The sequence below is a fragment of the Buteo buteo genome, chromosome Z (assembly GCF_964188355.1).
Source record: "Buteo buteo chromosome Z, bButBut1.hap1.1, whole genome shotgun sequence".
NCBI classification, from domain to species: domain Eukaryota; kingdom Metazoa; phylum Chordata; class Aves; order Accipitriformes; family Accipitridae; genus Buteo; species Buteo buteo.
This window is the reverse complement of record NC_134204.1, coordinates 71,128,605-71,144,442: the sequence shown is the minus strand read 5'-3', so window position 1 is coordinate 71,144,442 and position 15,838 is coordinate 71,128,605. Positions and strand designations below refer to the sequence as shown.

General features: G+C 51.7%; 1 protein-coding gene across 2 annotated transcripts; it reads left to right on the top strand.

Annotated features, from left to right (window-relative positions):
• Window positions 1-778: 778 nt before the first annotated feature.
• LOC142026899 (tudor domain-containing protein 7-like) lies at window positions 779-15,586 on the top strand. 2 transcript variants are annotated; one of them, XM_075020355.1, is made up of 5 exons: window positions 779-2,247; window positions 2,822-3,034; window positions 12,121-12,262; window positions 13,738-13,951; window positions 15,516-15,586. In XM_075020355.1, the coding sequence occupies exons 1-5, from the start codon at window positions 2,236-2,238 to the stop codon at window positions 15,520-15,522; spliced, it is 588 nt and encodes a 195-aa protein (XP_074876456.1). In that variant the 5' UTR covers window positions 779-2,235; the 3' UTR covers window positions 15,523-15,586. The 2 variants fall into 2 exon arrangements, with proteins under 2 accessions (XP_074876456.1, XP_074876457.1); XM_075020356.1 differs by having other exon boundaries at window positions 2,812-3,034; window positions 15,516-15,585.
• The last annotated feature ends 252 nt before the right edge of the window (window positions 15,587-15,838 follow it).

The window sequence follows — 15,838 nt, the reverse complement described above, 5'->3', positions numbered from 1 at the left end:
CTATCAGTAGCAGTTCTGATAGGAAGTTTCTGCTGTGGGAAAGGCACTCGACACGGCTGTGGGAGCAGCTAAGCCCTAAGCCCACAATGGCTGTGGTTCGTTGGAGTGCACAGGACTGAAACCTGCACCTATAGCAGGGCAGGTATCCAAAACTGCTGTCAGTGACAGCACAGTGCTAGTTGCCTCATTGCCCTTAACGCTGCAGTGCTCATGAGATCCCCGGACTGTCTTGGCATGGGGTGACAGGCAGGCAGATGCAGAAGAGGACTTCAAAGCTTTTTACCATTGAAGCTTTAAGACCAACTTAATACTTACAAATTTGTCCAACACATGATGTCCCCACAAAGAATGGGTCCAAGAGATATGAACTTCGTGTATCTTTTACTTCTGGCAGCTGACCCCCACCTCCTTTCACTCTTTGGGGGGGCACCCTGTGAAGCTCCGTTGACCTGCTGCTAAGTTTCTAAAAAGATGAGGAAGGATCCAAATGCCCAGCATAGGTTCTGCCCATTGCTGCCTGGAGGTGCGCAAGTGCACGTGTTCAACATGTGCTCCTCCTTCTGGGTGCAGTAACACCCAGAAGTAGTTGAGCAGTGGGTGCTGTGAAGGTAGTTGTGAAAGTAGCTGTGGTAGAGGTTGTTCAAGGATCAGTCAGCAAAACATAGGGGACCAGAAAGGGCAGGAATGGCAGGGGTAAGGAGCTGGAGTACCTTTGTGCCTGTGAGCTGGATTGCGTACAGGCATGGTCCTCATTGAACACCATGAGGGCTTCCAGCCTGTCGGAGAGACAGCGGCTGAGCTGATTTCAGTGATAGCCTGCCCCCCGCCCTGCCCCAAGACACAAATGGAAGTTTGTTGTAGGACTAGTTATGCTGAAGTTTCTGTGATTGTTCCTGCCAAAGCATTTTGTGTAGCAGCCCGGTCAACGGTGCATGTGTAAATACATGTCTACGCAGTGCTGTCTGTATAGGTGTGGGGACGTGGGTGTACCTGTGTGTAAATAAAGGTGTACACACAGAGAGTCACAGTCAGGTTAGTAAAGCGCTGTGTGTGCATAAAGTAAAACTGTTCAAGGAACGGTGAAGAACAGGACTTGATGCGTTGCCTCCTTGCCTGGCACTCGAGTTGGGCCGTCGTGAACTTGGGTGCAGGAAGGTGGAGACAGTGTTAGTGTCCGTGCGCAGACTGAAACGTGTGGCACAGCGTCTGAAATGTGCTGAGGGTTGGGATTTCTCTTGCTTTTGGACTTGGTGTGTTGCCCCGGGTGATTTCCCCTAAAAAAGGGAAACGGTGCGGGGAAAGGGGCCGCTTCTGCAGAGAGCAGCAGAGGCTAACTTCATGTGGCGTCCTGCGTAGTGGTACTGTGGTTGCAGGCAGCTGCCTGGTGCTGCTGCCATTTGGAGAGAGCACTGTGCAAGGACATGAGCGGCGGTTGCTCACCTTCGTGTGCTTGGAGGTGAGGGACTCGGTCCCCTGTTGTGCCTTGAGCTAGAGAGGCTTGAGGAGAGCGAGGTCACCTTCTCCTGAACCAGTACTGACTCTGCTGGTGTTGCACGTGAGTTGCTAGGGGGGTGGAGATGAGGCGTTTTGTGCACAGGAGCGTGCTCAGCGTTAGGACTAGGACGCAAGCCTGCGTGCAGCACGCTTTTTGAGAGCAGGGTTGGTCCTGGGCTGTGTGAGAGCTCCATCCAGCTTCGGTCCACAGTCGTGGCGGGGAGGTTTCTCTGGCGAGACCGCCCCTGCGGTGAGCGAGCGTCTGCGAGAAGAACGCCTGTCCCTGAGCGCAGAGCCTGCCCGGCAGCACTTGTGCCTGGAGCTCCCCAGGCTTTCATGAGTGTAGCCGGTGGCCCTGGAGAAGCCCTGAGTGTGCACAGGCCTGTGAGCTGAGGGGGCTGGGAGGGCTTTAGGTAGCTCTGGCGCCTGCTTTGAAACCGCCTCCTGCGCTGCCCAGCCTTCCCGGGCAGGAGTCCTTGCTGGCAGGTAAGTCTTCTTCTGAAGCGTCCTGCCAGCACTGTAGCAGCCTGTGGCATCGGGGAAGGTGCTGTCAGTGATGAAGCTCCAGACTGCTCATACCTCCACCGGCACCGCAGTGGCGGGCACATGTTTCTCTGGACTGGGCTGTGTTGGCGCTGGCTCTGTGGCTCTTCTGCTCTGTGCAGCCCCCGGCTTGCAGGGAGCGGGTTTCGCTTCTGTTGGGTTTTCTCTCTGAAGAGGCATCTGTGGAGTTGAGGCGTCATGCGCCTGTGGGTAAGATGTGGCATGGCCCGGGTGCATGCGGTTTCTGCGGCAGAGCTGACAGGTGCCTTGTGGGCATTGGTGTGGGGATGAGGGTTCGTGCGAGGGAGGAGCTGCTATGAGCTACCCAGCATCACCGTGGTGCACAAGGGGAGGGAGCACTGGGTGTCAAGGTGAGGGGCAGCAGGTCCCTGTCCCGATTCTGGTGGAAGTCCTGGCCCTGCAGGCAGTGACGTGGGCCAGTTGCCTGGCAGCCCAGTCCCTCTTCTGGCCACATGGTCAGTGGTGACTGGCTGGCAGGGCCAGCCCATGTACAGGGGCTGATGTGTTCCTTCAGCTGCTTTTTTTGACAGTGTCGTGCCCTGTGTGTTTCACACTGCGCTATGCTTGGTTCGCAGTACCAGGCCTGTACAAGTGTGCCCAGAAGTATTGAAGTCTCCAAAGATAAGCCACTGAGCTGCTGAATCCTTGCTTGTTTGGGGAGGGAGGTTGAATAGTAAAAGCTGGTACTTTTAGCCTGTGTATGTAAAAATGCCTTTTTGGTTTTTTGTTTGTTTTTTTTCCTTTTGGGGTGAGGTGGGTATAGGTGAAGATGCAGGAGCCTGAACTTATTGCAAAAACACTGCGAGCTGTTCTTCATCCCTTTAAAAATGGCATACCTTTGTCAGAGCTTCAGGGTGAATACAAATCCCTGACTGGTGAGTGGATTCCCTTCAGGCACCTGGGACATGGCACACTGGAAGGCTACTTGGAGAGCATCCCAGGAGTGGTCAGAATGGAAGGGAACAAAATAGGAGAGGTAAGAATCAGTCACAGTTCAGAAATGGCTTTTGTGTTTGTAAATTGTGCATGGTTCATAACTTTACCTCTTGTCCTGGTTTCAGCTAGGATAGAGCTGATTTTCTTCCTAGTAGCTGGAGCTGATATAGTGTTATATATTGGATTTGGTATGAGAAGAATGTTGATAACACTGATGTTTTCAGTTGTTGCTAAGTAATGTTTAGGCTAAGTTAAGGAGTTTTCAGCTTCTCATGTCCAGCCAGCAAGAAGGCTGGAGGAGCACAAGAAACTGGGCGGCGGGGGACGCAGCCAGGACACCTGACCCAAACTGGCCAAAGGGATATTCCATACCATGTGACATCATGCCCAGTATATAAATTGGGGGCAGTTGGCCTGGGGGTGGATCACTGCTTGGGAACTGACTGGACATCGGTTGGCAAGTGTTGAGCAACTGCATTGTGCATCACTTGTTTTGTATATTCCAATTCCTTTATTATTATTATTGTCATTTTATTATTGGTTACTATTATTGTTATTAGGTTCTTCTTTTCTGTTCTGTTAAACTGTTCCTATCTCAACCCATGAGTTTTACTTTTTTTGTTTTTCTGATTCTCTCCCCAATCCCACTGGGTCGGGGGGAAGTGAGGGAGCAGCTGTGTGGTGCTTAGTTGCTGGCTGGGGTTAAACCACAACACCTCTGCCTGTGCCACAGATTTCTGAGAAAAGTACTGTAGCATGCATGTGGTGCACTAATGCTGGGAGAAGTGGAAACTGTGGCACAGACCAAGTGCCCCTTATTTTCCTGCCTCTGCATGCAGCCTGGGAAGTTCTGTTTGCAAAAGGTGGAAGGTTGCAGGGCATTTTCCTGGAAATGGGACTTCTGGCTGGAAAGACAGTTTGTATGAGTAGACCTCTGGTCCCCGTCTCAGCATTTCTAACTCAGGGCGGGGGGCAGATATTGGTGGGCTGTCCTGGGACCTTGAAGAAGGCTAACTCATGTGTGTGTCTTGGTCATCTCTTCAGGGTGGGGTTTAGCATAATTTTTTTCCTACAGTGAAACTGTTGTGGGTGCTGTTGCTTATAAGCCTGACAATGCTTGCTTTAGGCTTAGCACTCTTGTTTGTCATGAGTTGCAGTGCTGCAGGACTGTGAAGACTTGCCAAGGTGAGGAAGAGCACATGCAAATGAGGTGCCTTGATAAAAGAGTTGCAATACCTCAGCTTAGTAAGTAAGCAAGTGCCAAGGAGTCAGCACAGAGGTCAAGGAGAAGGTGGAAGAGAGCTCAGGTTGGCATCTGGGAACTCAGAACTAGGTCTTCCTGGTTAGCTGTGTAGAGTGTGACAAGAGGCATCCTGAGTTTTGTGCTGATACCTAGAAATGTGGCTGTTTTTAAGCAAGAGGTTCCCTTGCTGCATTTTTACAACTGTGAGAATTTGCCCTTTTGCTGCAGGTATCCAAGTCTGGGATTCTTTTTCGCTTGCTCCTAGCCTGCATCAGCTGCAGCTCCATCAGTTAACATGAATGCAGGTACCTCTGGGAACATTTGTCATGCTCTGTGGTGGGTTGACCCTGGCTGAACACCAGGTGCCCACCAAAACCGTTCTGGGCAAAAGCTCCACAGGCTGCAGGGGAATCTCTGCTCTGGCACCCGGAGCACCTCCTCCCCCATCTTCTTCGCTGACTTTGGTGTCAGCAGGGTTGTTTGTCTTACATGTTCTCACTCCTCGCTCCGGCTGCTGTTTCTGTCTGTCCCAGCAACTTTTTTTTCCCTTCTTAAATACGTTACCACAGAGGCGCTACCACTATTGCTGATGGGCTCAGCCTTGGCTGGCAGTGGGTCTGTCTTAGAGCTGGCTGGTATTGGCTCTGTCAGATACAGGGGAAGCTTGCAGCAGCTTCTCACAGAAGCCACCCCTGTAACCCTGCCACTACCAAAACCTTGCCACACAAAGCCAATACATTCCACCCCTCGCCTCTGTGGATCACATATTTAAGAATTATCATTAAAATCTATATTAATTACACAAAATCTTCAGTTTTCACAAACTTCACTCACATCAACAAAAAAGAATTCTCCACACCAAAATCAAAATAGTATCATCGCAATACCAACAAAAAGTGGACAATTTATGCACAATCCACCCATTGTCCCTTTACCACAATTACATCAACAAAAATTCCCCACAGGCATGCAGCTCTTCACGCTCTAGCTGTGTTCAGTCCATGTTTTGCCTGTTACTTCTCTCAGTTACTATCCTTATCTCGAATTCCTCACATTCCCAGGTTTTGGCACCAAAAAGACTGTGGTGGGTTGACGCTGGCTGGATGTCAGGTGCCCACCAAAACTGTTCTATCACTCCCCCTGCCTCAGCTGGACAGGGGAGAGAAAATAGAACAAAGGGCTTGTGGGTCGAGATAAGGACAGGGAGAAATCACTCAACCAATTACCGTCATGGGCAGAGCAGACTCAACTTGGGGCAAATTGACTTAGTTTATTGCCAGTCAGCCAGAGCAGGGTAGTGAGAAATAAAACCAAATCTCAAAACACCTTCCTTCCACCCCCCTCCCTTCTTTCTGGGCACTGCTTCACTACCAGATTCTCTACCTACCCCCACAGTGGTGCAGGTGGATGGGGAATGGGGGTTATGATCAGTTCATCACACATTGTGTCTGCCGCTTCATCCTCTTCGGGGGCAGGACTCATCTCATGCTCCAATTTAATGCTTCCTCATGGTGGCTCTGGCAGATAGCCATGTATTTCTAACTAGGGCTTTGCAGGGTATAATCTGGTATCCTCCCATTCCCTTGAGAGCCTTGCTTATCCTCTAACACAGTGTGTGCTGAGAGCCTTGTGGGCTCTTGGATAGCACTAGAGGTGGTGCCTTCTCTGTGGCGGCTGTAAGGAGAGAGTGAAATGCAGCTTTAGGAGGTGGAAAATGAGAAAGCTATGGAACAGGGGTCTTAGCTGAGCAGGACTTGCTTTGGTTTAGGAGTGCCCACTCTGCATGACTGAAGCAACTGAGAGGAGGCACCCTGCAAACACCTGGGAGGCAGGAGAGACATAAAGGCGGAGCTCACGTTGCTGTTTTATGACCTTTCTGTTGCCACTGTCCAGAGTGTCCCCTGGGCAGACATTGAGCAGGGGGTGGCAAGTGTTGTTATGCACTGGTGTGGGCTGGTAACCACCTGGGATTGTTCCTGCATGCTTTCCTGATGCAGGACCTGGGCAGTACTTCAGTATAATGCTTTTCTCTTCATTCATGCCTCTCCAGAATATTTGACCTCCAGTATAAGCTGAGACCATAGGTCAGAGTCCACACAAGCCTGCTGCAAGAGCATGCAGTCAACCAGTCTCTCTTCCTGGCTCAGGGAGAACTCTGACCTCCAGAAAGGCTGCCAAGACCCTTGTGTCTTCCTTTAATCCCTTTGGGGACAGTGGGGCAGGAAAGCAAGACACACTCACACACACAGAGATCTGCTAGCAGCTGATGATCCTGGCTGCAGGCTAGGTAGTCCTAAAAGGACTTTCTGTACTGCTAGGGCAGCTGTCCAAGACATTCCACAAAAAAATACATTCACCAAGGAGTCCTATGAAGTGGGCAGTAAATAATATAAATTGATCTCAGGGTGCTACCTGTTATATGCTCCTTAAATCAAAGAATTTGTGTGAGATGAATATTGCCTGGGTAACTGATGCTGAACAGACTGGTTGTGTTGGAAAGGCAATGATATAAATTGTCTCCTGTTCCTCTTACTACTGAGCACTAATTTAGCCTTCTTGAATAGGCAAGATGAATGCTGACAATTATTCCTTCACACGATAGGTATGTTTTCCAGTTTCCACACAGGATGAGGATTACATTCAGTATACAGAAAACACTGCAAGGGACTCAAATTGAAATACTATGCATCTGCAACAGGTGGTTGTGTTATTTCAAGAAACGCTGCTTTGCTTCGCTTCATGTTCAATTACAGGCAGCATATGGTTGCACCTTCCTCTAAGGAAACTTTGACTTCTGCTTGAATAACTAGGCCCCTCCAAAAAAAGAAATTTGAATACTACTTTGCTCTGCTGCAAGTGAATTAATCCACCGTATCTCTTTTTACATCTGAATTCATTCTAACTCAAACCATCATTTATGCTAAACTTAAAGTCACTATGATATGAAAACAAGGGAAGAAAATGCTGAAAATAACTTACAACATTAGTGACAGGAAAAACCTGAAATATACTAGAGATATGAAAACGTGCATTTATGAAACTATTATAAACCATGTATGAACAAAAAGTCTTTTATGTTGAGACCTTGAGAACAGAGCAGGGCTCAAGGTGGTCCATCCTGCAATGCATCCACATAAACATGGAAATGCTTGCTAGCCAGGAGTATGATGAAAGGGTACGAGGTACCCTTCTGTGGAAATGGGCACAGCTGAGCACCTCTCTGAAATGCCTGTACATGACTGCCCACAACATGGGGCACAACCAGGAGAAAGAGAAGTCCTGCATGCAGTTCAGGGCTGTGATCTCACTGCAGTCATGGAGAGCTGTTGTGACAGCTCACACAGCTGGTGTGCTGCTGCGGATGGACACAGGCTATTGAGAAGTGATGGGCTGGAATGGCAAGGAGGGTCAGTTTCTGTGAGCCACTCCAAGTGTGAGAGCAGTGGGGACACTTGGAGCTCTGCCTTGGGATAGAGGATGAGACAGCGAGAGCTTATGGGTAGTTGGCAGACCAGTGTATGGGCGACGTTATAGTGGCTGTCTGTTACAAATGCCCTCACTGGGAAGAAGTGGTAGATAAAGCAGGTGGTGCCGCCTTCTGACAACTGCAAGAAGCCTCACCTTTGGAGGCCCTGCTCCTCACAGCGGACTTGAGCCACTGCCATACCTGCTGGAGGGACAAGACAGCCAAGCATGAGCAATCCAGGAGGTTTCTGGGGTGTGCTGATGACAACTTCCTGACAGAAATGATGAGGTGATGCACCGAGATGGTCTGCTGGACCCAATTCTTACAAACAAGGAAGAACTGGTTGGTGGCGTAAAGGCTGGGGACAGCCCTGGCTGCAATGACCACAAGCTGGTGGTGTTTGGGAGCCTGAAAGGAGGCGAATAAAGCAAATAGTGGTATCGACAAGCCAGGACTTCAGGAGAGCAGACTTTGGCCTCTTCAGGAATCTTCTCCAATTTCAAGAATGGTCCATCCCAACAATCAGGGAAAAAAACCCAAAGGTGACAGGAGGCATGCATAGATGAACAAGGAGCTCCTGACAGAGCTCAACCATAAAACAGAAGCGTGCATCAGGTGGGAGCAGGGAGAAGCAACCTGGGAGGAATATGGATATGCTGCCCAAACAAGCATGCATGGGCTTAAGAAAGACTGCATTTATTATTGATCAGTTCAGCAACTTGAAAACCAAGACAGAGTGCCGTCACCTTCAGAACAGCTCCCAAAGTACTGCCAGTTCTCAAAGCATCCTTCCAAAGAAAGTCCTTAAAATAAATAGCTGGTTAACTGTACAGGCAACAGGAGAAAATGCAGGAACAACAGAAAAACTAGAAGAAAGAAGGTACAGCAAATTAAGAACTACAACCTTTTGCTGTGTTTCATTTCACTAAAGCCTTATCAAATCCATGCCCAAGTCATGCAGCACAGGTTGTTGCACAGACATCTCTGAAAGGGTGAAGAGTTAAGGATTTCAGGTTCACCTTTCACAGAGATGAGTTAAGACTCAGTCTGGTACTGTCTACTGTATGACAAAGCTTTTCTCTTATTGAAGTGACTATTTTAAAAGCAAGCTTGCAGGAGGCACCCATGGATGAACAAGGAGCTCCTGACTTAACTCCACCATTAAAAGCACACACACAAGAGGCAGAAGCAGAATTGGGTGAGGTGGAAGGAATATAGAGACACTGTCCAAACATGCAGGGATGGGCTTAGGAAAGCTAAAGCCCATACGGAGCTGATTCTGGCAAGGGACATGAAGGGCAACAAGAAAGGTTTCTGTAGGTACATCATCAGCAAAAGGATGACTAGGGAGAATGGGAGTCTGCCCTGGGAATGGGAACCTGGTCTTAAAGGACACGGAGAAGGCAGAGGCACTGATTGCCGCCTTTGCCTTGGTCTTTACTGGTAAGACCAGCCATCAGTTCCTAAGACCAGTGGGAAAGTGCAGGGCAAGGAAAACTTACTCTCAGTGGGGGAGGATTAGGCTAGGGAGCATTTAAACAAACTGGAGATGCACAAGTCCACAGGTCTGTCGCAATGCATCCATGGGCGCTGAGGGAGCTGGCTGATGTTGTTGCAAGACCACTCTCGATCATCTTGGAAAGGTCATGGTGGTTTTGGGGAGATTCCTGAGGACTGGAAGAAGGCAAGTACTACCCTTACCGTCAGGAAGGGTGGGAAGGAGAATCTGAGGAACTGCAGGCTGATCAGCCTGACCTCAATCTCTGGGAAGGTGATTGAGCAACTAATCTTGGAAAGCTGTTCCAGACATGTGAAAGACAAGAAGGCAAGTAGAAGTAGTCAGTATGGATTTATGAAGTGAAAATTCTATGTGGCCAAACTGATACTCTTCCAAAATGAGATGACTGGTTGGGTGAATGAGGGGAGAGTATTAGATGTAGTTTATCTGAATTTTAGTAAGGCTTTTGACAGTCTGTCCCATAACAGTGGCACAAAACCCAGCGGGACACTAGTCACTAGTGGTGTGCCCCAGGGGTCGATGCTGTGGAAATGTTGTCTATCATGTTCATGAATAACCTAGATGATGGGACAGAGATCATCCTCAGGAAGTCTACAGATGATAGGAGGGACTGATAGAGCAGGTGGGTGTGCTACCATTCAGAGGGACCTCAACAAGCTGGAGAAATGCAACAACAGGAACCCTATGAAGTTCAATGCAGGGAAATGCCAAGTCCTGCACCTGGAGAGGAATAACACCCTGCACCTGGAGAGGAATAACACCATGCACCTGTACAGTCTCAGGGCTGACCATTTAGAAAGTAGCTTGGCAGATAAATTCCTGGGGGTGCTGGTGGACACGAAGTTCATGTCAGCAATGTGCCATTGCAGCAAAGGAGACCAGCAACATCCTGGGTTGCATTAGGTAGAGTGTTGCCAGCATGCTGATGGAGGTGATTATTCCCCTCTAGTCAGCCCTAGTGAGACCACATCTGGGAACCTGTGTTCAGTCCCATGCTCCCCAGAACAAGAGAGACATGGACACTGAAGCAGGTTCAGTGAATGGCTGTGAAGAGGATGAAGGGACTGGAACATCTCTGATGAAGGGCTCAAAGAGCTGAGAGTGTTCGTACTAGAGAAGAGAAAGCTCAGGGGGATCTTACGCATGTGTATTAATACCTGTTGGAGGGCATAAAAAAGCATGGAGCCAGACTCCATCTCCAGTTCTCAGTGGTATCCAGTGAACAGACAAGAGACAACAGGAGCAAAGTGAAATACAGGTAATTCCATTCAAACATTAACCCCTCCACTTTTTTACAGCGAGGGTGGCTAAACACTGGAACCAAGCTGTCCAGAGTGGTTGAAAAGTCTCCATCTTTGAAGATATTCCACCCCTTGATTAGCAGCTAGGTCTACTTGATGCTGCGCTGAGCAGAGATGGTGTATGAGGTGGTCTATAGAGACGTTTTCCAGCCTCAATTTTTCTGTGATTCCTGGCATTTAACCACTGCAGTGGTGAGGCTGATGGTATGCTTTTGGCATAGGTGTTGACTGTGCAGCAGGTACACTGTCTGATTTCTATCAGGAGCTCCTCGGGTGGGAGAGCTGTCCCTCAGAAGGAGAGGCCCTCCCTGCAATGTCTGTTTGTTGGGGCCAGCCTGGTGTGGATGCTGGGTGTGCAGTGGAAGAGGGATAGGAGAGTAAGGACAAGCTGGAGTGGATTGCTGGGAGGCCAGAAGTGTTGCCTTGTTCCTAGCGTTGTCATTCCTTGCTCGTATTTCCCTGGGCTGTTAGGGTCAGCCTGAGAGACTGAGGAGAGCTCTCGAGCAAGCTGTTGCTGCTTAGCAGTTGCTTGCTTTTTTCTCTTGGCCCTCTGTTTTTCTGCTTTGGTTGGCCTGCCTGGCTTGTGAGAAAAGTTCGTTTCTGGAGCTGCTGTTTGCTAAATTTCAGAGGTGCTGGCCAAGTCGCTGAGCTTTTCCTGTGCTGAACTGTCAAGCCCCATGCTTGTTGGGGGCCATGGTTATGAAGGTAGCAGTGCTGTGCATGAGGGCCCCTTTTTCAGCCTGTACCACCACCACCGAGCGTGGCTGAGACCCATGGAGAGAGCCCCTGAGACCACAGACTCCTGTTTTTCCCTTGGGGCTTTTTGGGTGGCCACCTGTGTCCTCGTGGAGCCCTGGCAGGGTACTGGTCCAGTTGCAGGCTGTTAGCAGCTGAATGGCCCAAAGGTTTGGGCTTGCACCTCCTCTGTGAGGCAAAGTGCACACTAGGCATGTGGTCTGGGGGCTTGCTGAAGCAGGGTTCCTGCATCCATTCAAGGGTTGGTGTGTGGCAGCGTTGCTGAGACATGGCAAGGGGAGGTTGAGGCAAGAGGCCATTAAGGAGGCCAGGGAGGTGGCCATGGGCTTCCCAAGGCTGGGCCGTTGTTGGGGGCCAGCCTGGTGCCTGCAGGGCTATCTGTGCCCCGAGGATGGCCGTGCTGTTGCTTTGGTAAGCGGGGCAAAGGCAGCCTGGCTCTGCAGGGTCAGAGTGGTGCCAGAGCCCCTGGTGAGCCTTGGCAGGAGGAGGGAGGGCAAGCTGGAAGCCCTTCCCGTGGCTTCCTAGTGTTGTAAAGCAAGATGGTCAGCCTGTAGGATGGGAGTGAGAAACCAGGCTGTTTCTTGTTGGGCCCCAACCTGATGTGGGAAGGTGATGGAGAGGCTCTGTCTGTCTTCTCTGCTGATTTCTGAGGTGCACTGCGAAAGGAGAGGGAGGTCTCCGAGGTCTGTGCCTGCTGCTGAAGCCTTTGCTGAACTGCCTGCAGGCACGCGTGACCCAGCAGTTACAGGCCTGGAAATGGTTGCAAGTCCTTCTGAGGGCTGTGGATGAGCTTGGGCCTCACTGACAGTTTTCCCCTCTGTCCTCTTCCTGCTCCAACAAGGTCATTTGCCATGCTGTTGCTTGCAGCGAGACTGTGCCAATTGCTCAACTGGTGGCCCGGCAGAGGAGTTCCAAGAGGAAAATGGGACGTCAAGTGAACTGCCAGATGAGGCTGAAGAACACGTCTCCAGTCACGTTAGCAGGTAAGCCCCAGGCAACCGTGGAGGGCCTGCCTTTGTGAAGGAACTGTGCAGCTGCTGGAGCAAAAGTCTTGGCCGTGAGGCTGTGTCACTAATGGCCAGGAGCTGCGTGGTCCCAGTGAAGAGTTCCTGGGAGCGGAGAGTGTTGTTGACAAGGGTGCTTGTGCTTGCAAGCCCTGGCCAGCGAGGAAGCCCTTCTCGAGCATGTACGTGAGATGTGAATGATCTTGAAAGAAGCGTTCTTGGAGGACGCTTGGTTTCCCTTCCACCTGCCCGTGGTTCTGTGAGAACCGTGGTTGAGGCGCGGGCGAGAAGTGTGGCGACGAGCCTGCTCGTTCTTTGAGGCTGAGCTCTGCCCGTTGTGGAGTGGCAGGGATGAGCCATGCCCTCGCAGCGAGAAGGAGTCCCTGCAGCATTATCGGTGGTTGTTTCAGCAGCTCCTGTTGCTGCTGCGAGTGCCCTGGTGCCACGACGTTGTTGAAGCGCAGGGGCTCTTCTTGGTACCTCTGCGCCTTTTTGCGTAAGCTGCTGCAGCAGTATTTTCCCAGAGCCCGTGGGTCAGGTGTCCCTCACTGCCGTGCTGTTGTTGTGTTGCTGTCAGTGGGTATCCCAGGATCAGGCCCAGGTAAGGCCCATCTGCTTGCGAGTTGGCAACTTGGAGCAACAGCGGGTCTTGCAGTTTGTTTGTGTTCCCCTGTTCTTGTCTGTAACGAAGGGTTTGCTGCTTCTTGCTCTCCTGCGACCATGCCCACAGTGTGCCCTCTAGTTGGGAAGCTGAACTGGTGACTCATAGCCCAATTAAACGACAATGATTGTCAACGCATGTTGATTCGCTGTCTTGCACGGTGATACCCCTCGGAAGTGTTTGAGCCTGCCAAAATGGGTGTGGTGCAGCCAGCAAGTAAAGAGCAAAGTGACCAAGAACTTGTTTATCCCAGGGTGGCCCGAAGGCCAGTGTGGTGTGTTCCTCTGCAGTTGTTATTTGGCACCCTCTGCCGTGTGGTGGGAGTTAGGGAGGAGGGAGCTTGCAAGCTAGGGTAGAAAAGAAGAAACTGTTTGGGCGGTGGTGCAGGAGGTGGCCGAGGAGGTGGAGTTAGGCTGCATGTGCTACGCCTCTGGGAGCTGCTGCTGCTGCTGCCGTTGGGTGGTAAAGAGCAGCCTGACCATGGGTTCCCCCTGAGATGTGACCTGTTGTGGCACCTCACAGGTGCAAGGCTTTTGTGAGAGTGTAAGGAGAGACAGGGTCACCTGTTTCTTTCCCTGCTGCAGCACGGCAGTGGAGATTGTGGTTTGTGAGTCCTTGGGTGTGAGCCACGATGCTGTAGCAAAGAGACCCACGCCTGTGGCCGAGAGCATCCTTTGTAACTGTCTTTTGGAAAAGTACGGCCTCCCTGGAGGGAGTTATCTGCTGTGCTTGAAGTCTCTTTGGGTTGGGTGGAGGAGAGTGCTACTCACAGCTCCATCTGCAAACTCTTTAGGAAAGCCCAAAGGAACTTTGCGGCAGCCCAGGTCTTTGAGCATGCCAGAAGAAGGCAGCAAGAGGCCTGTTCCTCGCCCGCCACGAGGCAGAGGAGTGGCGTGTGGAGTGGTGAAACCCAGTATGGAGAGTGCCCGGCCTGCCTTGCCTCCAGCCACTGGGAGTGGACCACCTAAAGAAATTCCCATGCAGAGGCACGTCACGGTGGTAAACAGGTCAGTGTGTGTGTGCGCGTGTGTGTGTGTGTGTGTGTGTGTGTGTGAGTGAGGCGAAACGAAGTGTGGTGGACCCTTGGGTGCTGCTGTGCCAGCAGTGCTTTTGGGGACGTGGGAATCTAAGCGCCCGCCCTTGCAGAAGGTGAAGTTTGAATGTGGGTTGCTACCCAGGAGGGAGCCTTTCTGGGTGGTGCCGTAGCTGCCCTGTGCTCTTGGCCTGCTCCCGTGTCTTCTGGGAAGAAATGTGGCCAAATGTGTGCGTGCGGATGTCGCTGTTTCCCAGGCTCAGGAGGGAGCCGTTGTGGGCAGTGTGATAGAAAGCTGAAGGAGGTTTGTGTGTAGGTGACAGGCGATGCTGCGCGTTCAGGGTCACGGTTGTCTGCAGGTGGCTGCTCTTCGCCTCTTGCCTGACCTTTCCATTGCAGCGTTAGTGTTTGTGGCCCTTCTCGGCATGCTCGGACCCAGCAGCTGCCCGACCGTGTTTGGGTGAACTGAGGTGGGGGCTGGAGCTGCGTTTTTGCTGGGTCAGCGGTACCTGCTGGTTTTCAGCCCCCTTTGAGCCTCTCTAATCCAGGTGGCTTAGGCAACTGCTGCCCCATCATTTCTCTTTCTGTGTTTTTTTGGCCACCCTGGGCCATCAGCTGATGGCGAGGAGAAAGTGTTTGCTGTTTGCTCATTGTGGCTGCACTAAGTCCGCTGGAGCTGCGATTGTGGTGGTAATCCTGTGCAGGTCACCAGGCTGGGTTAGAAGTCAGCCTTGCATTGAATGGAAATGGCAGTGGTGTGCCGCTTCCGCGGTGGCATAGCTGTGAAGTGGCACGGAGCAGAGTGACAGCTTAATCCTGCTGTGGTGCCTGCTCTTTCTGGAAGACCCACGGAAAGCAGGCGTGTCGTGCCCGTTGCCTGCATGAGTCCTGTGTGCGTCAGGGCTCTGGGTGCCAGAGGGGGAGATGGGGATGCGCTCAGAGCACTCGTGAGAGCAGCAGCCACTTCAGCTTTTGTGCCTGAGTGCGTAGCGTTTTACCGATGGCTGCTAGCGCTGCCTCGTAACCTTTTGTGCTGCTCCACAAAGGGCTGTTTGCTGTGGCAGTGCTCTGCTGGTTGTGCTTTTTGGGAAGTTCCCAGGCATGCTGGTACTGGTGGAGTGGGCAGGTGCTGCAGGGAGGGAGACAGCCTTGGGGCTGCTGGGTGGATCTGCTAGGGTTTTGTTCTGGGGCAGGGCTCCTCTCGAGGGCAGGAGACACTCCTTGTGTCTGTGGGCAGTGGGGCTGTGGCTGTAGCAGCAGCTGTTTGGGTGTACCCAGGCAGAAATTTGGAGGAGTTAAGAGGCGGTGGTGATGGTGGCAGGAGCCAGAGGGTGTGAAGCTGAGGTGGGCAAGAGGAGAGCAGCGGCAGGAGCAGCGAGGAAGCTGGAGGAGCTGGCAGTGGCCGTGTGAGCAGTGGAGGGTTTGGAGGTAAAGGCCAGGGAAGAGAGACGTGCTGCATGCGGCAGGTGAGGGGAATGAGGCCGGGGCCCCAGCAGGCGCGAGGAGACTCAGGATGGACCTCTCTGTCTGCCCCACAGCTCCTAACGACATGAGCGTGGACTGAGCTAACCCCTGTTCTTCTGCTCCTGAGTGAGCTGAGTGGAGCTGCAGTGGAGAAACACGTCAGCAGCTCTTCTCCTGTTTTGTCGAGGAGGCTGCTGCTCAGAGGAGAGAGGTGGGTCAAGCTGTCCAGCCATGCAGGAGATTTTTGTTCTGCAGGACCTTCCACCCCAGGCCCCTTTTGAGCCAAGCACTGTGGGACCAAGTCCTCAGACCATGGAGACCATGCCCCACCAACTTCCCTGGCCCTCAGGCCATTTGAAGGCTTTGTTCCCCACCTCCCTCCAAGCCAAGGCCCATG

Bases quoted from the DNA above. Each gene is read 5' to 3' on its own strand.
- LOC142026899 (XM_075020355.1), top strand. The intron at 3,035-12,120 runs GTAAGAATCAGT...TGCTCCAACAAG, and splicing joins AAGGGAACAAAATAGGAGAG to GTCATTTGCCATGCTGTTGC. The intron at 12,263-13,737 runs GTAAGCCCCAGG...CAAACTCTTTAG, and splicing joins GTCTCCAGTCACGTTAGCAG to GAAAGCCCAAAGGAACTTTG.